The sequence below is a fragment of the Stegastes partitus genome, unplaced genomic scaffold (assembly GCF_000690725.1).
Source record: "Stegastes partitus isolate 25-593 unplaced genomic scaffold, Stegastes_partitus-1.0.2 Scaffold623, whole genome shotgun sequence".
NCBI classification, from domain to species: Eukaryota; Metazoa; Chordata; class Actinopteri; family Pomacentridae; genus Stegastes; species Stegastes partitus.
This window is the reverse complement of record NW_007578354.1, coordinates 254,780-274,740: the sequence shown is the minus strand read 5'-3', so window position 1 is coordinate 274,740 and position 19,961 is coordinate 254,780. Positions and strand designations below refer to the sequence as shown.

The window sequence follows — 19,961 nt, the reverse complement described above, 5'->3', positions numbered from 1 at the left end:
AATACACATCATTACCGAGCAGGGAGGCAGGGAAAGAAAGAAAGAAAGAAAGAAAGAAAGAAAGAAAGAAAGAAAGAAAGAAAGAAGATAAAAACAAACAAAACAAGAAAGAAACACAAACAAAAAACAAACAAGAAACACGAACAAAACAAGAAAGAAAGAAAGAAACAAACAAGCAAAACAAGAAAGAAGCACACAAACAGAAAACAAACAAGAAACACAGACAAAAGAAAACAAGAAAGAAAGAAACATACAAACAAAAACAAACAAACAAGCAAAACAACAAACAAGTCAGGAAGAAAGACACAAAACAAGAAAACAAACAAACAAAAAACAAGAAAGATACAAACAAGAGAAAGAAAGAAACACAAAAACAAGAAACAAACAAGCAAACAACAAACAAACAAACAAACAAGTAAGGATAAAAGAAAGACGCAAACCAAGAAACAAAAAACAAGACACAAACAAACAAGAGAAAGAAACAAAAAACAAACTAGCATAACAAGAAACAAACACACAAAAGAAACAAACACACACACAAACAAAAAACAAATAAGAAACAAAAGAAAGAAAGAAACACAAACAAAACACAACAGAAAAAACAAAAAGGAAAGAAAAGAGAAACAAACAAACAAAACAAACAACAAACAAAGACAATAAGGAGGACATAACCAGTACAACAGTGTGGTGCTGTAGTTGTGTATCCGTGTGTATATTGTGTACTGTTTAGTATTCAGTGTACTACTTTTACTGCAGCGATGTTCAAACCATACTGTGTTCTATACTCTGAACAATCACCTCTGTTTGATACAACGCTGCTTCGTTAAAGTTAATGGAACTAATTTAAATTTGGTGTAATGAGGAAGAGGAAAACGATGATGAAGATGATGAAGAGACAGAGAGAGCAGATGTGTGGAAAGGTGTTCGCAGGAAGAGGAAAGAGAAGAAGAAGGAGGGATGAAGAAAGAGGAGGAAGAGAAGAAGAAGAGGAAGAAGGAGACAGAGGGAGGACGAAGATGAAAGAGACACACACACTGTAACACACACACTATAACACACACACACACACACACAGTAACACACACATTATAACACACACACTAACACACACTGACACACACACTGTCTGCTGGCTCTGCTTTCATTCACAGAAATGTAAATGTGCTGCAGCAGAACCAGACTGATCTGCTTCTGCTTAGTGGACAGTGAGACAGACAGACAGACAGACAGTAAAAAAACAGAAACTCTGTACAACAACAATTATATATTTAATTTAAATGGTGTAATTTTGGCATTTTGGTGAGTTTGGGGTCAGTAAAAATAAGTAATAGTAAAAATACATGGAGGCCAAACCCTGGTATCAACACTCCTTCACTGATATAAGGTATAATTATTTTGTTCATATATAAGAGAAACAAACGACATAAAGAACAAGTATGCATGTGAATTTAACAGCATTCAAGAGAGAGAGGATTTGTAGTCCTCCCTTCATTCACAAGCAGAACCACACAAACAGAAACCAGACAACGGTCGAGTAAACACACTTTAAGTTGGTAATAGAGGTAAAATAACAGCGCCGAGCCACAAGGGCCGGCTCAGAGACTCGTCTATTTGTGTGGCTGAGTGACGGGAGGACAGATCGGCTCTGGATCGTCTCTCCTGGCCCTCGTGCGTTTGTGTGTGTTGGACTCCTTACAGCTCAGCACACAACCTGCCATCTGTTTGCTTCTGCCAGCAACAAAACACAGTCTTCCAACGGCTCGGCTGGCTCAGACGCTGCCATGTCGCTCGCAAAACGCGTTCAAACGTGCGCGGAGGATCCTGGCCGCGTTCTGCCGCCGCCGCTGCCATCCATCACGACAGGCCAGCCGTGGTGGTGCAGTTACAGCGTAGAGACGGAGACGTCAGCGAGGCGAAGGCAGAGGATGGCTCAACTTTTAAATGAAACACCGTCAACCAGCCGAGTCGAGGCACAAAAATGTTTTGACAAGAAAGAAACACACAAGACAGAAAGAATAAAAGAAACAAACAAGAAAGAAAGACAGAAAATGTAAGAAGAGAAGAAAGTGATGTATAATAAAACCCAGTGTGATGATGTAGCTGTTTATTGGTGCACACTGTAAACAGTGTATATATCATATGTAGTGTATATAGTGTATACTATATGTAGTGTATATAAGGTATTTAGTGTATACATTGTATATACTGCAAATGCATATGATATATAGTGTATATGGTATAGTGTATATAGTGCATATATTATATATACTGCATACAGATTATAGAGTGTATGTCGTGTATATACTGTGTGGTATACGTTGTATACAGTTTATATATATTGAAAATAATATATAATGTATATTGCAAATATAGTGCATATTGTATGTAGTATATGATGTATATAAGATATAGTGTACATACTGTATAATGTATATACACTATATAGTCTATACTGTATAGACTATATAGTGTATATCATGTACATTATATATTGTATATAGTGTATATAATGGTCATTGTATACAGTGTATATACTCTATGTGGTACATTGTATATAGTATATATACTGTATATGATATATATAGTATATTTTACAGTGTATAGTGTAATGTATATATTGTTTATTGTATACAGTATATATACTATACATAGTCCATCCATCCATTATCTGTATATGCTATACATAGTCTACATCGTATATAGTATATATATACTGTATATTGTATATAGTGTATAATATAGTGTTTATTGTATATGGTGTACATATTGTATATAGTCTGCATTGTGTATAGTATATTTACTGTATATTGTATATATTGTATACAGTATATAGTGTCTATACTGTTGGTTATACATACAGTATATAGTGTATATACTGTTTGTTGTACATATTATATACAGTATATAGTGTACATACACTGCAGTACCGTTCAAACTCTATTTTCTTCTCTATCGTGGAAACATTCTGACATCTCCAACCAGCCGACTAACCTGCAGCTCTCCGTCTAGCTGCTTCCACACAACGAGCCTTTTTGTTTCCCTCCATGTCGGCCTTATCTCGCAAGCATCTCAACAATTTCCTTAAGGGGAGCTTTGTAATTAAAAACCCGCCGTATGTCAGCGCCACTGTCAGCCGGCGGGCCGAGGGCCGCCCTGAACCGAGCCGGAGGACGTGCACAGGTGAGCATCAAACGGCGCGCAGCAGGAACGTGCTGCAGAGGCATCATTAGGCCGAAACAAGCCCAACATGCAGCCATCAAAGGGCCTCCAATCCGATGGAGGCTTGCCAAAGAGAGAGAAAAAAAAGAGAAGCGAGCACATGTATGGATAGATTGAAGGTGTTTGTAGAGTCTGTGTGCGCTCAGAAAGGGAGCGAAAGGAAAAGAAACGTGACTGCAGAGAAGGTGGCAGAGGTTAGACGTGAGCAGAGCACGCAGACAGGTCGGCGTTTCATCCATAATTCATCCGACGGTGTGCAGACGGCCTTTCAAAGGGCATTAATGAGGCGTATTAATACATACATAGCTGTGGCCCGCAGACGAGGTTCGTACGAAGGCCGCCGGCCGACAATGACCTACTGATCTACTGCTGTCTGCTACGTTTCTGCAAATCCAGTGAAGGGTGAGGTGGACATTTAAACCTCTGGAACCTGAGACACGCCAGCAACAATCACACTATATATATATACATTTAAAATCACCAAAAATTCACCATTTGTCTGAGCTAGGAACCGTAAAAACTGAAAAAATGGTTGAATTTTGAACTTTTCAACAATCCTTGAACTTCTCATGTTTGACTTTTGATTTTGTCTAGAAAATTAACTATATCTAAGCTTGAAATTGTAATATGTCATTGAAATGACACACTTGTATTTAAAAATTTGCCAAAAATGACCATTTACTATAACCTGATTCTGTAAAAAAAAAAATTAAAAATTAAAAATTCTTCGCTTTTCAGTGCAACCAAGACACCATAACTGATCCAGCTGTGACCAGCAGTCATAAATAAAATGTTGTGATCACTCGGCTGAACTACAGGCAGTGTTTACACAACTTAAAACTTAAAAATGTGAGTAAAGAGGTATGTACAGTGATTTAACAACCAGACATGTATTCTTTAAAGGAAAGCTTGCCAAATTACAGTATTTGTCTGTCAGAAATTGTCAAAACAGAGAGTTTGCAACAGACCTTGTTCCATCAGTAAATTTGACCAAATCTAACCTTAAAATCTGCCAAAAATAAACCATTTGCTGTAATCAGATTCTGTAAAAAACTAAAAATTCTCTGTACCTCAGCACAACTGTGAAGCCATCAGTGACTCAGCTGTGACAAACACTCATGTGACAAAAAAATCAAGGAGTTTTCAGGTGAACTGCAGGCTGTGTTCACACAGAGCAGAGAGGAGACGAGTACAAAAACAACTTAGAAATGTAAATAGTTAAATATCTGTCGTGATCTGATAACTAAACGCGTTAGCTTTTTGAAAAAATTGCTAAAATTACACCATTTATCAAAGTCAGGACCTGTGAAAACAAAGGAAATATTCAGATTTTTAAATTATTGCGACCATTAAGCTACTCATTAGTGGCATTTTCTTCATCAGAAAACTGAACCAAGCTCTAAATATTGATATTTCATCTGAATCGCTTTATTTCACGTCTCGTGTAAAAATTCTGCAAAAATAAACCGTTTGCTCTAACCAGATTCTGTAAAAAAGAAAAAATTCGGTGTACCTCCTCGCAACTACGAAGCCATTAGTGACCCACCTGCGACCAACAGTCACATGACAAAAATTCAGTAAGTTTTCAGCTGAACTGCTGGCTGTGTGCAAACAGAGCAGGGAGGAGGAAGCATGGTCGCAAAATAAAAATGCAAGTAGTAAAATGTTTATAGTATGCACAGTCTCTATTGTAAATATTGGTAACACCTGTGGGAATGTGGAAAAATGCTGCACATGTTGATTCAAGTTTTTTTTTTTTTTTTTAATTTCTGTAACATAAGTAAACGAAGAAATGCCACTTTGGTTTCTGTTTTTTTATGATTTATGCCACTTTAACTGTGCAATATTTCAGAGAAGACATTTCTGAGTTCCCTGTCTGTCTTGCTGTGGTTGTTCTGTTTCCATAGAGGTGCAGGACTTTATATTGTGGTAAAAATGAGCCCACGGTGACTAAAACAGCTCGGAGCTCAGAGGGTTAACCTGAGAGCCGCAGTTGACTTCTGCAGAAGTTCACACACTGAAGTCACCGATGAAGAGATAAGAGTGACAATAAAAAGCAACAAAGTGCAGCGAGGAGCTTCCCAGCCTCCGGTCCCGGAACATAAAGACGCTTTTTGTTTCACAGTTTAGCGTGATTCAATCCGACCAATTTCAACTGCAGTCTGAGATCTGATACGAAAACCTTTAATAACATTTTGCTAAGCAACCGGCTTCTTCTTCTTTTTTTCCTGCTCCTGCTCGACTGTGTGTGCGTGTTATCCTTGGGAAAACACTGCGTCTAGACGGTAATGCCTCTTTAATGCATAATGTGCTCAGGCCGAGGGACACCAACATGTTTAGATGAATTCGCGACGCGTGAAACTCTGCAGGTTCAACCAGAAACTCGGCCCAGGTGACGAGGGCTCGCCGTAAAACCCCGCCGAGCCGGAGCGTGATCCCTTGTTAAATGGAACTCTTAGCCGTGTTTAATGTTTAATTCCCATCCAGAGAAGTGTCTAAAGTGTCTGCTGGATTAAGTGCCTGATGGACTGAGGATAGAACAGCCATTGTTCACACACATCGTCATTCTCCAAAAGCTTGTTTGGCCCGCATGCTTCCCACGCTTGCCAAAAGATTTCCTGATAGCGTTGCCAGGGGAAGTGAGCACGCGGAAAAGCCAGAGTATCGCTGCTGCTGCTACAGAAGAAGAAGAAGAAGAAGAAGAAGAAGAAGCAGCACTCGGAGTAACTTTACGCTCAACTTGTGATGAACGGTCCAATTTCCAGAAAGCCATGTTAAGCCCACACATGGAGGAGGCTCATTTACATAATTGGATGATTAAAGGGTGGCGATGTGGAGGGCTGCACCGTAAATAACACTCCGGGAAATACCTCCAAACATGCACGCTGGAGAGGCATTTTAGTGCTAAAAACACAGATTTATCAGAGCAGAGCTACATCAGCAATTTGTACTTGTGGCCAACGTTACTCTCCACGCTTCTCCAAACCAGATTTATGAAAGGATTCAGGGTTTAAAGGGAATTCTGGCCTCGTTTCGTGACCTGGAGACATTTTTAGTGGAAAGATGTGGGTTTTTTAAGCTATCTGACAAATGGTAAAGTGCACGACTTCTGCGAAAGCTTAATTCTTTCCCGCTGAGGGCATAACGTCACTGTGGAAATTCATATATTTTAACAGTTTGGGCTGTAATTTTTAATACAGGCTTTCCCTGTTTTGTTAAACTTTTGAATTTATTCTTCTATGACATTTGACCGTTATATTTGCAGTTATTTGAACATTATGTGAGAATATTATCTGACAGCATCTAAAAGTATGTCATGTAAAAAAAAAAAGATTTTTAGCTGCAATTTTTAGAAAGATTTTGTGCTGCTATACAGATTTTCCCTTTTTTTGCTAAATTGAAAAAAATAAATTGTAAAATCACAGAAAAAAAAGTCAATTTACACTTTGACTGTTCAAAAAAAAAAAAAAAAAAGCAGACCAAATCGGCAAAAAAAGGTAATTATTTTACAGATATTTGTTGATTTGCAGAAAATAAATCGCAATAAATAAATCACAGGAAAAATGTTATTAATTTTCTGGGAATCAACTAATTTGATTTGGTTTTGCTTGTTGATTCCTAATAAGATATCTGAAATATAATTTATTGTTTTACCATCTAGCTGTGAAATTATACTTTTTAAAAAAAAACTGCACTTCAACCCACTAAAGATTTTTGCGATTATTTATTAATTATTATAAAGTATTTTACAGGCGTTCGCTGTGATGTCAGTGGTATTTGAACATATTATCTGACAACATCGGCTTCATGTCTGAATGTCTGGAAATCAATCTGAAGCTGAAGACGTTGTCCGAGCTGAATATCACAGGAACTGCATGATTTGGAAAAGAAAGCATGCTTTGTTTTAGCGCTGCTGGACAAAAAATGTGAAAAAATCATGTTTGAATTGCTGCATCGATGGAAGTTCCTGTCAGCTTGAGGAGAGGATGCTTATAAAGAGTCACTTCTCCACAGAAGTCACAACACCAGCGTTATTAAATGAGACCTGGTAGGACTCCTGCATCACTTTCACGCCAACACAAGTCTGACCTGCAGAGCTGAATGTCGTTGCATTAACAGATGCATTCTGCCAAGCTAGAATTGGACAGTACATATTCTGTAAAAGCTGCATCCATAGTTTTGCAGAACAACCTAAATAACAATACAAATGTCTCCTGGGACACACTCAGGTTACTGCACAATAGAAGGCCGTCCCTTTAATACACTGATAAAACCAGCGGTGTTGCTTATTTCATGTCTGAAGAGGGCTTCAGACGGGTTTTAGGACAGACTAGAGGAGAACCAAAGCAGCTTAAAAGCCCTTCTGCTGCTGCAACAGGACGGCAACAGACACAAACATCCTGCTCGAATAAATTTAAAAAACACAATAAAGGGGGTGAAACTTTAGCGCTTCACGCCATGAAATGTGGGTTTTGACAGAAACCTCGGCTGTAAGCGGACCGTCTACCTTCAGGACAGCGCTGCCGTCTTCAAAGCACAGGAGAGGTTTTATAAAAAACTATAAGACAGAGAGGGAGAGAGAGTAGGGAGTGTGGAAAGAGACAAAAAGAGACGACAGTGTGAAGTGTGGAGCGTAAATCTGCAAATGCCGCCGTTTTAACGAGACTCCTAATGACCCAAACAACCCCTGCTGACATTTACAGTCTCTGCCAGGAGGAAGGCGGGGGGTCAACGACCTCAAACACACACACACACACACACTGCTATTTTCTGCCTCGAAAATCGACACACATTTCGCTTTCTTTCTCCGTCTGAAGGGCAGAGTGACCACACGCACCCCGAGCGTCTCACAAGAAACTCTGCTGTCCTTTAATTTCATCGTCTTTTCGCGATCCGCCTCCGCTGCTGCAGACACGAGGCGATGCAACTGCAGCTTCACAGAAAGAAAGGAAGAAAAAAAAAAACGTCGCAGTGGAGCTCTGCAGGGCGTTGGGGGCAGCGGGTGGTCAGTAAATACAGCAGGCAGACGAATAACAACACAGAACTCTGCTCTTTGTCATCAAACATTTTTTTTTCTTTTTTAACATTTGGAAATGCCACCAGCCTTCAGGAGAAATAAACAGCGCTGCACACCGAGACGACATCACCGAGGACTTAATGGAAACTCTCAGGGACCACAGTGGCTCCTTTACCTCACACATGCACAAGTAGAGAGCAGGGAATAAGGCCGGGATTTATTCAACGCTGCATGTCGTTGGCTGCCTTCCAAGACTTTTATTTAGTTTTAAAGCGTAATTCTGGAGTTTTTCTATAAACTGTGAGATGATTTCTTTGCGAGGCCTTGTGGGAAATAAACACTCTGTTTTTAAAATATATATACATATATATATATATATATATACACACATACACATATATATATTTAACATAAGAAACTCCAAACAGTTCAACGGTGATCTTTCCAGGATGGCACAAGATTATAAAATCACAAAAAAATCACAAAATCAAGCACGACAACAGCAGACACGAGACACAAATAAAGCACATTAACCCTCTGGACGTTTTTCTTTTTTGCTCCTGTCACATTTGAACCCACTGTGGGCCCATTTTTCACTGCAATATAAAGTCCTGCACCTCTGTGGAAACAACACAACCATAGGTAGAAGTGAAGGGAACTCAGAAACATCACCGGTTCTGTAAAATAAACTTAAAACACCATAAATCAGGAAAAAAACAAGAAACGAAAGTTGAATTTCTTCGATTAGCTATTTTTTAAAAATTGAAAAAACCTAAAATCCCATGTACAATAGTTTTCCGAGTGTCCACAGTTGTCATCAATATTTTAAAAAATGATGGTGACTCTAAATATTATATATATTTTGCTATTTACATGTTTAATGTGTTTCTCCTATCCGCGCTGCGTAAACACTGCCTGCAGTTCAGCCCAGTTCAGCTTAAAAAGTCTGTGAATTTTAGTTGCGTGACCGTTGTTCTCATCTGTGTCGCTAATATCTTCCTGGTTGCACCGAGAAACGCAGCATTTTTCATCTTTTACAGAATCTAATTCAATGAAACTGGGTTTTTTTGGCTAATTTTTAAAATGCATGTAGAATCAAATATCACGATTTAAAGATTAGTGATTAGAACCGCAGGCCACAGATGAGTAGTTCAAGGGCTGCTGCAAAGTTGAAAATTCTCAGTTTTTACAGTTTCTGACTCTGATAAATGGTGATTTTTTAAAAAAAGATAACATGCCTTTCACACCCGGCGGCGGCTTTTTGGGTTCAGAGGGTTAAACAGAGAGTCTGTGCAATAACGGCAGCTTCTCTTCTAAAGGCTTTTTTAAAAAAAAGAATCATTCTGGCCCAAACATACCTACAGGGGCCCTCAGGGGCTGCTGGTCGCATCCACATGATGAATATGCAGCAGCTCACCCACAACATAAACAGTTTGGGGAAAATACTAAAAAAACGGTTGTGCAACTTGCAAACCGATTACTTTGAATTAATATTTACAAACTTTCAAGGGCGTTTCTACTAATTGCTGACCCTAAATCCACTAAAAAGGTCGCCGCGCACAGAAAAACACGAACCTCAGTGACATTTTTTTGTTGTTGGTGCGAGCCCGGTGCTGCGGCGGCGGCTGAGGGGGGAAATCGTGCCATCTGCCAGTAAACGACAGTCACTTTGCCCCCACTGCTCGTCCATCTGTGGACGGGGGCAACGCTGCTGGAGGCCAGGGGACCACGGGGGAGACGAGACCCGGGCCGGAGACGCCTGCCGGGCAGAGAGTTCGCCGCATGTGGGCGCAAACACAACAGAGCTTCACCGGTGTGGACCCTGAAGGTTACGACTTCGAACAACAACACTGAGTATTTTGAGCTCTTGCAGCGTCTTCATTCAGTTTTTCCTTATCCAATGTTTAAAAACGTCCAACCCTGCAAACTGTGATTAAGCTTTTTAAAAATATCGCTGCCCAGAGGCACCAGATCGTCGGCTCAGCGTGAGAGAATAAACTCAAATCATCACTGCAATAATCAGGAAGCATCCAAACCGTCAGCAGGAGAGCAACGAGCTGTAGATCGTTTCCTCAACTTAACGAAGAAAATGCAATATTCCAGAGGGCTGTTAATTAGCTCCACATTTAACGCTTTAATTTCTCATTCAGAACCAGAAATTTGCAGATTTCTAATTTTAAAAAAAGTCTACGTCCAGTGATTTCACATGCAGTATTCTTCGCTCTAAACTGCACCACAGGCGGTCGGTGTAAGGAGAGAGAAGCTTCTGGTCGTGTGGTTGAACCTTTGACCTCTACGCTCACGCTGCCCACAAGGCCATGTGCTCCATTATTTATGCAAATGAGAGGCGATGAAAGCCTCCATCGGGCCGCCTGAAGCTCGCTGGCTGCACAGGATGAATTTCTGCACAAACACAGCGAGACCGAGCGACACATTAACCAACATTATCGGCTAATATTGGCCCAGATACATCTGCATATATGTTCCAATTTAAGTACCTTGTTTTTTTAACAGAACATAGTGCTGAGAAAGAAATGCTAATGTTGAAATATTTTCATTACAGTGTTTTTCCAGCAGAGCGGCTCGATTCTTTGCAAAACTCTCAGCTAGGGATGCTAATGATTATCGGTTCATTGATAAATTGTCGGTAAAAATTTAAGCAACAAGGACAAAGAACATGCATGTTTTGTTGATTATCTGTAGTACCTGGTTGTGCCACCAGGTGGAGCCTCTCGTCGTTTCACGCTCTGGCAACCCAAGAAGGTGGTAGCTCAGGTTATAGGTAGCTCATGTTGGCAGGCAGAGAGCATTGTGGGAGTTTAGCTAGCAAAGGGGGCACCATGACAAAGACTTCAGCTTGGCTTAATGCCCACCGGGATGGTCATCGTTAGCCACGTTGACGTGACGGCATCACCGGGGTTGTTTGGCTGAAAATGGGAGCGCACGACCGCATTCAAATCGGAAAAGAAACTCGCAGCACATGTAGCCGAGTAGACGGTGACGCAGAGTCGAGTGGCGCTTCCGCAAAAAAGTCGCTAACGTGTTTGTAAAATCAACATTATCGGAACGTTAATACACATACATATGCGTATCTAATACCAGCTGGCGTGTCAGTGTTGGTACTTTTCACTTTTTCAATATTGTTTTTTAGCATCAGTATCAGTCGGGCTCCAGAGGAAAGCTCACGGCACAATGTAGACATCATTTATCATCACTTTCACTGCAACTGAAAGAGCAAACTCAGCCTTGATCTGTATTTGCATAAGAAAAAATGCATCAAGTGGGTGTTTTTTTTATTAGATTTCTGCTGTTATTAGGATCAAACAAATGTAACAAACAGCGTCTAGAGGAGGCCAACGTGGGTCATCTCCATTAGACTCTCCATTAACTCCCAGCTAATGAGATTATTACATACAAATAGATACTTAAGCACAAAAAAAAAGTCTTGTGTATCGACTGAAGCTTCCAGATGCAGGTTGTTCAGTTTTTAGTTACAAAAGAAAGTCGAGAAACATTTTCAGCATCCTACCGCTCACTCAGTAGGAATCCTTCTCACGACTACACGCTCCACATCAGATTAATCGCCCCTCAACGCGCCCGACACGACAAACATTAGCGAACCTGAAACACTATCCTCCTCAGGGCCGCGTTTGGCTGCAGGTAGACGGAGATCACAGCCCAAACACTCGCCTCCTGGAGCGGTTTGAAAAAAGCTTTCTGGATGATACCGAGCATGATGGGCAGCGATGGCTCCCAGCAGGGAAGGCAATCAGGCGGACGAAATCACAAAACGTCTCTGGCTTTTTTTTTTTTTTTTTTACATGAGAGAGGGCAGAGGAAGGGGGGGAGGCAGAAAGCAGAGAGCGGAGAGGAGAGAGAGGGGATTTTTTTTTGCGATGAACGCTGGAATTCACACCCAGGGAGAGTTCTGGCTGTCAGAGCAGCCCCAGGCAGGTTTTACAGCCTTTTGGGGGCAAGTACATATCAAACTGATGTCAAAACGCAAGTCTGTTTAAAGTCACCGAGTGAACATGACAGCTGGGTTTTTCCCCTTTCAGAGCTGTTGTTAATCAGGTTTTAATTTTACACAGTTAAGACGAAAAGAAAAAAAAAGGATAAACAAGCCTAAAATGGAAACGTTTTCCAGGTTAATAAAGTTTTTGCTCAGCAGTCAGCTTTGCAGATTAACCCTCGGAAACCCATCAGCAGGTTTGAAATGCATCTTATCTTTTTACAAAATTGCTAAAGAGTTAGTAACTCTAAGAACAGAACCAACTGTCCTTGAACTACTCATCTATTCTGTCGGGACATTCAATCAAAATCACTTTATTCTACATGTCTCATTTTAAAAAAAATTGTCAAAAATTAACCGTTTGCTGTTTTTAGAGTCTGTAACAAACAAAAAATTTTACAATCCTCTGCCTAACTAAAAGATCTTGACTGGCTGAGCTATGACCAACAGGTATGTGACAATAATTCTGTAACTCTTTGGATGAGATTCACACAGAAGATGGTAGACAAGCACAGAAACAAATGGAAAATCTAAGTAGTGAAATATCTATAGCATGCAGAGTCACAGTATGAACAAAAAACACGACTTAAACACTAATAAATCACAATATTCCATCAAAATCACATGTCTTGTGTAGAAATTTGCCAAAAGCTATCAATGTGCTTTAGCTAGATTTAACAAAAAATTAAAAATTCTGCACTCCTCTGTGCAACTGTGAAGCCATCAATGAATCAGCTGCAAGCAACAGTTAAGTGATAAAAATTCAGAGTAAAAACATAGAAAAAGGATGATTTGGTTGCAAAAGACGAACTGTATGGAAATATTTCAGCAACAGAAAGCAAGGAGTTGACGAACGCACAAATTTGCACAACAATCTGCACAACAAAGCTTCGGCTGACGAGTGTAAAGCCAACAAAAAGGAACTTTGCACGCCTTTGTCACTAATGCACGACATACGAAAGCATACAAACAGCTTTATTAAATGATTTTTTCACTTTCAACGCACATCCAACCCTCTGACAAAATCACCACAATCACTCAAATGACTGTTTCAGAACAGTTTTCTTATGATCTATCCTAGAAAAACAATCTATCGCAATTTTTTTCCTCAATATCGTGCAGCCTCGAGTTCAGTTATTTGAAAAACAGCCACGATATACTCAACACACACACACAAGTTCAAGAAGCTGTAACTCCTGCGTAGACACACGGACTATCTGAGCTCGCAAAAGACAGCTGGGTCCTCTCCAGAAAGTGCCCTCATCTTTCTTAATGCACTGTAGCGTGTAAAGTGTGTCAAAGACTCATTTTAAATAACTCTCACATAAAAAGAGAAGCAGCGACGGGGCGGAGGAGACAGAGAGGGAGAGGGAAAACAACTCTTGGCTAACACCGCAGAAAAAGATTACTCTGCTGCTGTGTTAGTTTTTCTTTTCTTTTTTTTTTTTTGGTGCAATATGGAGAGATTAAAGCAAACACAGTCGACGTTTACTTTGGATTGATCTTTGGGTATTTCTCTGCCTCGAGAACAAAGAGGGAGGAATCGCGCTAAGCTCAGCGAACCGAGAAGAGTCCAATTAAATCCTCCTTGTAAAATTAAAAAAAAGGAACCACATTGGCATAAACAATAAATGTTCCCTTTAAAATGCCCTTATTTGAAGTGATGAACACACAGAAAAAGTGAGGCGAGTTCAAAGCAGGCGTCCCATTAGCGCGTCGACGAATGTGTACGATGAGCCGAGCGCTGTCTCTCTCGTTGCTGAGCGAGGATCCTTTTTATCCTCGTTTATGACTCAATATAAAGACGACTCAAGGAGGACTCTTTTGTTATTGTGCCGCACAAAAAAAAAGAAGAAAACTGTCGCTTTTCTTGTGGTTTTATTGTCACCTCATGCGCGGCGCCTGTTTTGTCCGGCAGCTCGTGATTCATGCGCGACCCCTCCACTTTGTTTAACTGCTCAAAAGCCACAACGTCTGAAACCAGACAGGCACCTTGTGTTTGTAAAAAAAAATCACCAAAATTACACCATTTATCAGAACAAGGAACTTTAAAGCAGAAATAACACTTGAGTTGTCAACTTTCTGATGATCCCTAAACTTGTTCAGTCCAGAAAATCAACCAAATCTAAAGTTTAAATCATTATGTCTCTTCAAAATAAGTTCATTCTGCATGTCTCATTTGAAGATTTGTCAGAAATAAGCTTAAAAAACAAGAACTTCTGCACTCCTCCTGCAACTGACAAGCCATGATGATAAAAATACAGACTTCTCTGCTGAACTGCAGGCAGTGTTTACACAGAGCAGAGAGGAGACAAGCGTGCAAACTAAATAAAAATGGTAGAATTTGTACAAAAAAAAAAACCTTTGCAATAATCAGATTCTGTAAAAAACAAAAAATTCTGCACTCCTCGCTGCAACTGTGACAACTTTAATGACTCAGCAGAAACCAACAGTCAGCTGACTAAAATTCAGGGAGTTTTCAGCTTAACTGCAGGCTGTGTTTACGCAAAGCAGATAGGACACGAGAATGGACACAAATTAAAAGCTTTGTTGTCCCCGCTTTCTGCATTTAAACATTTGCCAAAAAAGACGCCTTTGCACTAACCAGATTCTGCAAAAAATGAAAAATTCTGTGCTTTCTGGTGCAAGTGTGAGTGCACTCATGACTCAGCTACAACCAACAGTCAAGTCACACAAAATAAACGAGTTCTAAACTTAACTGCAGGCTGTGTTTACAAGTAATACCTATAGTTTGTAGAGTTGTGCTGTGTGCTATGAGCATTTGGAAAAATTTTGCACAAGTCTTTTCACATTACAGCTGTGTCAGATATTTCTGAGCTCTCTGTGCTTCTAGTCGTGGTTGTGCTGTTTCCATTGGAGGAAATAGGAAGAAAAGCAAAAGCCATGTAGAGTTCAGAGGGTTAAAGGATCAACGGTGTCAACACAAAACTGTCCAGCAGTTATCGCCCCAAAATGTTGCTCAAGTGTCTCCAGCAGAGCTCTGAACTTTCCGTGCAGACAGAAACCAGAGCAGTGTCAGTAAGCAGTTTTAAAGTTGTGTCCTACCTGTGGGCTGAGCGGTGGGCAGCCTGGCCGGGGCCACGCAGAGCGGCAGGAGGAAAGAAATCCAGAGTGAGCACCACAGAGCCGTCATTCCTCTGGACGGAGAGGTGAGACGCAGAGCAGCGAGGCCCGACTCACACGGCATCCTCCGATCGCATGCTGTCCAGCAGAACGGCGGCCGCAGACGCCGCGAGAAACTATCCAACGAGCCCCCTGCCACCGACCTGCGGAACAGCAAACACGTCATGAGAGAGAGAGCAGCGAGAACAGAAATCCACACAGGCAGAAATATTAAAAGCTGCAGCACGAAGAAGTGCCTTGGGGTCTGCACACATGCTCCCACATTCTGACCTGACATTCCTCACAGATTTCAAGGATTAGGGTGGAAATTCCTCTTCACAGTTTTTCTCAGAAACTTTCTCTCATCGTTAAGATGTGCGAGTAGGAATTCTGATATTGGAAAAAGAAAAAGGTGTGCACCCATATTCCCCAAAGTACAACACAAGTTCACTAATTAACTCTGCAGGATGAGCCGAGGAGAGATTTCAAAAAGAAAAAAACCTGCTTTATTTCAGCCTGTCATTCCTTCCACGGGACTCTTTTTCTGCTTGAGAAACTCTTCTGCATGGTTTAGCAAGCGATTGACACGGATTTACTAATCTTCCTGCGGGATGAGGAATGCCGAAGTCTACAGTATCAGTTGCCCAACGTGCTCAGCGGCGCACCGAAGAAAGATCCGAGTCGGACGCCCAGAAAAGCACTTTGGAGGGTTTCGTCCATCTTTAGTGTACCTTCCAGGTTTGGTGAGCTCAAGCCCCTTCAGAATGGGCTCTGCTTGCACACACAGAGCTGCATTGTGCACACACTCGGTCCACAGAAAGGTTGTGTTGTCTTAAGTCTTAACAGCGCTGTTTTTCTTTCCCTTTAGAGGGACCTGTGACCCTTTTCTTGCTCGGCACAAACTGGGAGCCTCTATTTGCACATTATCGGAGCTCTGCGCAGGAAAAACAGCGAGCGGGGAAACTTTGCACGTGGATAAGATAAAGAAGCAACGCTGTCCTGATCCGAGCTCTCCAGAGTCCTGTTTGCAGGCCTCTCTTTAAAGCTTCTCTTGCAGAAACACACACACACACACAAAAACCCTTCTTTCTGCATTGCACTACACCTTCCAGAGCTGACAAAGCAGCTTCATAGCTGCACAGATCTGTTTAGACAAGTAGCATGACAGCCTCTCGAGAAAGAAACCGGGAAACAATAGCGGCTTTAATCTGGTGTCAGGTAGGAGTTTAGACTGTCTGAGGAGCAGCCAGGTGTTGCAACACCACTGATGGAGCAGCAGCAGGTCATTCACGCCGCTTCTATCCTCATTTCTTACTAAATATCCAACTTTTTTTTTCTGTGGCTGCAACCAGCTGCTTTGATTTCACCCCACAAACCTCAGAAAAGCAGAAGGTGGATGCAGGAGACCCGGCGAGGAGTTCAAAGCCTCCGCAAGTGTTTCCATGCTAATATTTTCTCAAAGCATGAAAGGGAAACACAAGCGCGTCGGTGAATAATACATGAACATTAATCATGCAGAACTATCTTCACGTTGTAATAGCTCAAGGGGGGGAGAAGAAGTGCTTCAGCTGGGGTTCAAATCCCTGCCATCCCCCCCCTCCTCCCCCAGCGAGGATCAATGCAGGGCGGTCACATGCTAGTCACACCTCTAACAGTGTCAGGAATCTTTAATAATTAAGCCAACAGTCGAGGCCGCAGTGTCATTTTGGAGAGATTAGAGGGTTTTTTTTGGGGGGGGGGGCAGAGCACAAGCGCAAACAGAAAATCTCTCACGTTAACTCTTTTTTTTGGTATTTTTGTGCCACATTTCCTCCCTTTATCTCCCTGCTTTCACCACACCAGCACCTCCTTTCTGTTCGCTCTTCAGGTGAGAAGAGATATCGATCAGCCCAGCTCTGAACTTTAAAAGCTGTCAGAGCGGCTGCAGGTGGAGAGACTCGTGTAAAAAGAAAAAAAAAAGAAAAAAGAAGAAGGGAACATTACCACCAAACAGAAAGAAGATGCAGAAAGGACACTGTGTGGTGAGGAGCCACCAAACAAACCTGGCTGATTTAAACCCTGAGAGCTTAAAACTCCCTCTGAGGTTGTACTGTGGACAGTAAAAATCTGAAAAATCTCATAACAGGCTCAGTTTTAACTGCCAAGAAACATTCATGAGACTTTTTAGTAATAATAGAGCCTATATTTGAAGTGAACTTCCTAACAGAGAATCACAGGATGTTCTCAATTGTATGAAAGGAGTCCACACATGAGGCTGTATTATTGGGAGACATCAGTGTTTGTGCATGAAAGAAACCAGCTTTTCTTTCAAATTAGACAACTTCAAGCCAATTAATGGACTGTTTTCCTCTTTCTAAAGGAGAATAAAGAGAAAACTCCACGCAGAGCGATGGTCTCAGGCCAATTTCTGTAATGAAAGGAGCCAATCAGAGGCTCATTTGGAACCGAAATGTGTCTGAGACTCGCCTGTGATTGAAAAACGCAGCACAACCGGCGTGCGTTATTTCTCGGGTCAATAGATGCAATTAATTTGCAGCATTAGCTCGACTATTATCGCCCAGCACGCTTGTTTTACAGATGCGGGCTTTAATAATTCTAATGCAGCGCGAGTCCCAGAGCTCATTTCATCCTCGCCTCTTTCGCGGGACGCTCTAATCCGGTAATTCTCCCCGGTTTGTGACTCGACGTGGTGGGAAGTCGGAGCCGAGCTGAGCGGCCAGAATCACCATCTGAATCCCATTGAGGCGCATGTGTTTGAAGCGGTGGATGACTGATCTGCTGCTGAGGGGAAGAGAACCGCACAGTTCGTTCATTCAAAGGGGAGGAAGAGGAGAAGAAGAAGAAGAAAAAACGCGCTGCTGCTTTCTGGAGAAACTTCAGAGATGATCAGAGGCGTTAAAGGCTCCGCGAGAAAGAGGCTGATGTGTAATTCATATTCCAACCTGGGAAGACGTCACTGTTGCAGTGAGGAGAAAAGGCGTGTTCGTCCAGACGAGCAGAGGATGGCAAGTCGGCGTTGCACTTTTTTTATGTGAGAAAAATCGCACATGGGAACGTTTGATTTATTAGAAATAGAAAGTAAACTCAGCAGAAACGCATATAATAGCCATCTAAACCCGATTCTGATGGAGCGATACGCGTGCGTAATTCCATTCCAACCGCTTTCTTTCTCTTATATCTGCCTCTCTGTTTCACATGTTTCCAGGATTTTTCTAGAAACCAAAGTGTAAATGTTTTAAGAAGTGGACTAAATGCCCAAGAATGACTTTTCACAAGTCGCTGCAAACAAGAAAAAAAAGGAACCTCTCCTTCCAGTAAAAGCCATACATACGTATTTTCCGACCCAATTATGTATATGGTTATTTTCACAGCGTGCGTAATTTCTCCAAGAGACACAAACCTGCGCCACACACAGCGCAAACCGCATTTATGAGCTATAATAGAAACCGCCTGCGCTCCTGCTCCAAACCAAAGCGGTGCAAAAAAAAATACGCACAAGCCTGCGTCCTTATTCTGTCTCGGTCGGTCTGACAGCAGCCAGGACGATTACGCACGAACCGGTGACCAACGAGCCGCTGCCTCTGCGCCACCTGCGCGATGGCACCACCGGGCTGCTCCTGCGCTTCCACGATCCACTCCTCAGTGCCACACGGAGAGCTCAACCTGTCCGACTCGCATCTTACAAGGAAGTGCAGCTGGATCTGTCCTCGTCAGACGCTCCAGGACAGTGTGTGGATAAAAACAGTAGAAATGTGAGTTAGAATGATGAGACAAGACTCACCCAAATGCCCAAAGTATCCCGTTTTGACAGAAAACCTCCGCTTCCAGGTGTCTGATGTCACCAAACATTCATTAGAAGAAAACCAGCTTTTAATTCTCCAGTAAACTTCACCAATAAAAAGCCCCAAAAACTACTTTTAAAATCCTCACGTCCACGAGAGCAGCTCAGCGACAGTGGAAGAAAAGAGAAAAAAAGTCAGAAATCCCTCTCACGTCTTGACGGTTTCCACTCGGGCACCGCCGCTGCGAAAAACCAAAAAACGCCAACTTCTCTCCACTTAAATCCCGATCTCCGCCGCGCGCTGCTGTCCGCGGAGTCCGAAGTGTCCAAAGCCCCGAGACGCGCTCATCCTCGTCCTGCTCCGGAGCCGTGTGGAGGGACGCGGACAACAAGGAGGCTCCTGGCGTTTGTCTTGTTGCTCTCCGGCGCGGACGCCAGTTGTGTGTGTGTGTGTGTGTGTGTGTGCGCGGTTCGTCGCCTCGGATCTACCAACTCGGACTGGTGGCTGCGCTCCTCCGGCTGCCTGTGAAGTACGAGTTTGCAAGGTGCTGCCGTCAAGGCGGCGCGGCGCGGGGGAGAGCAGCACTTCCGGGGTTGGCGTAGAAAATAAAACCTGTTGGCGCTCGAGCGGTGACGCAATGCTCCTCTGAGCTCGGTGCCAAAAGGTTTGTGTTGAAAGCACAGCCAGGAAAACACGGATTTCTACTTTTCTTATTCCTGTTTTAAATTCTGGTATGGATTTACAGATATGGAAGAAGACGTTTTTCTGGATTTCAAAGCTGAATTTTAGTTTAATTTTTACTAATGTA

The 19,961-nt window shown here is 42.0% G+C and overlaps 1 protein-coding gene across 6 annotated transcripts in view; it reads right to left on the bottom strand.

Annotated features, from left to right (window-relative positions):
• fgfr3 (fibroblast growth factor receptor 3) overlaps window positions 1-19,601 on the bottom strand; it is a 99,116-nt gene extending 79,515 nt beyond the window's left edge. For all 6 annotated transcript variants that reach the window (XM_008289589.1, XM_008289583.1, XM_008289584.1 and 3 more), the window contains exons 1-2: window positions 19,153-19,601; window positions 15,315-15,535 (exon numbers count right to left, since the gene is read on the bottom strand). In XM_008289589.1, coding sequence (XP_008287811.1) covers window positions 15,315-15,535; window positions 19,153-19,220 — 289 coding nt within the window. In that variant the 5' untranslated portion in view covers window positions 19,221-19,601. The remainder of the gene's footprint in view (window positions 1-15,314; window positions 15,536-19,152) is intronic.
• Window positions 19,602-19,961: the final 360 nt, after the last annotated feature.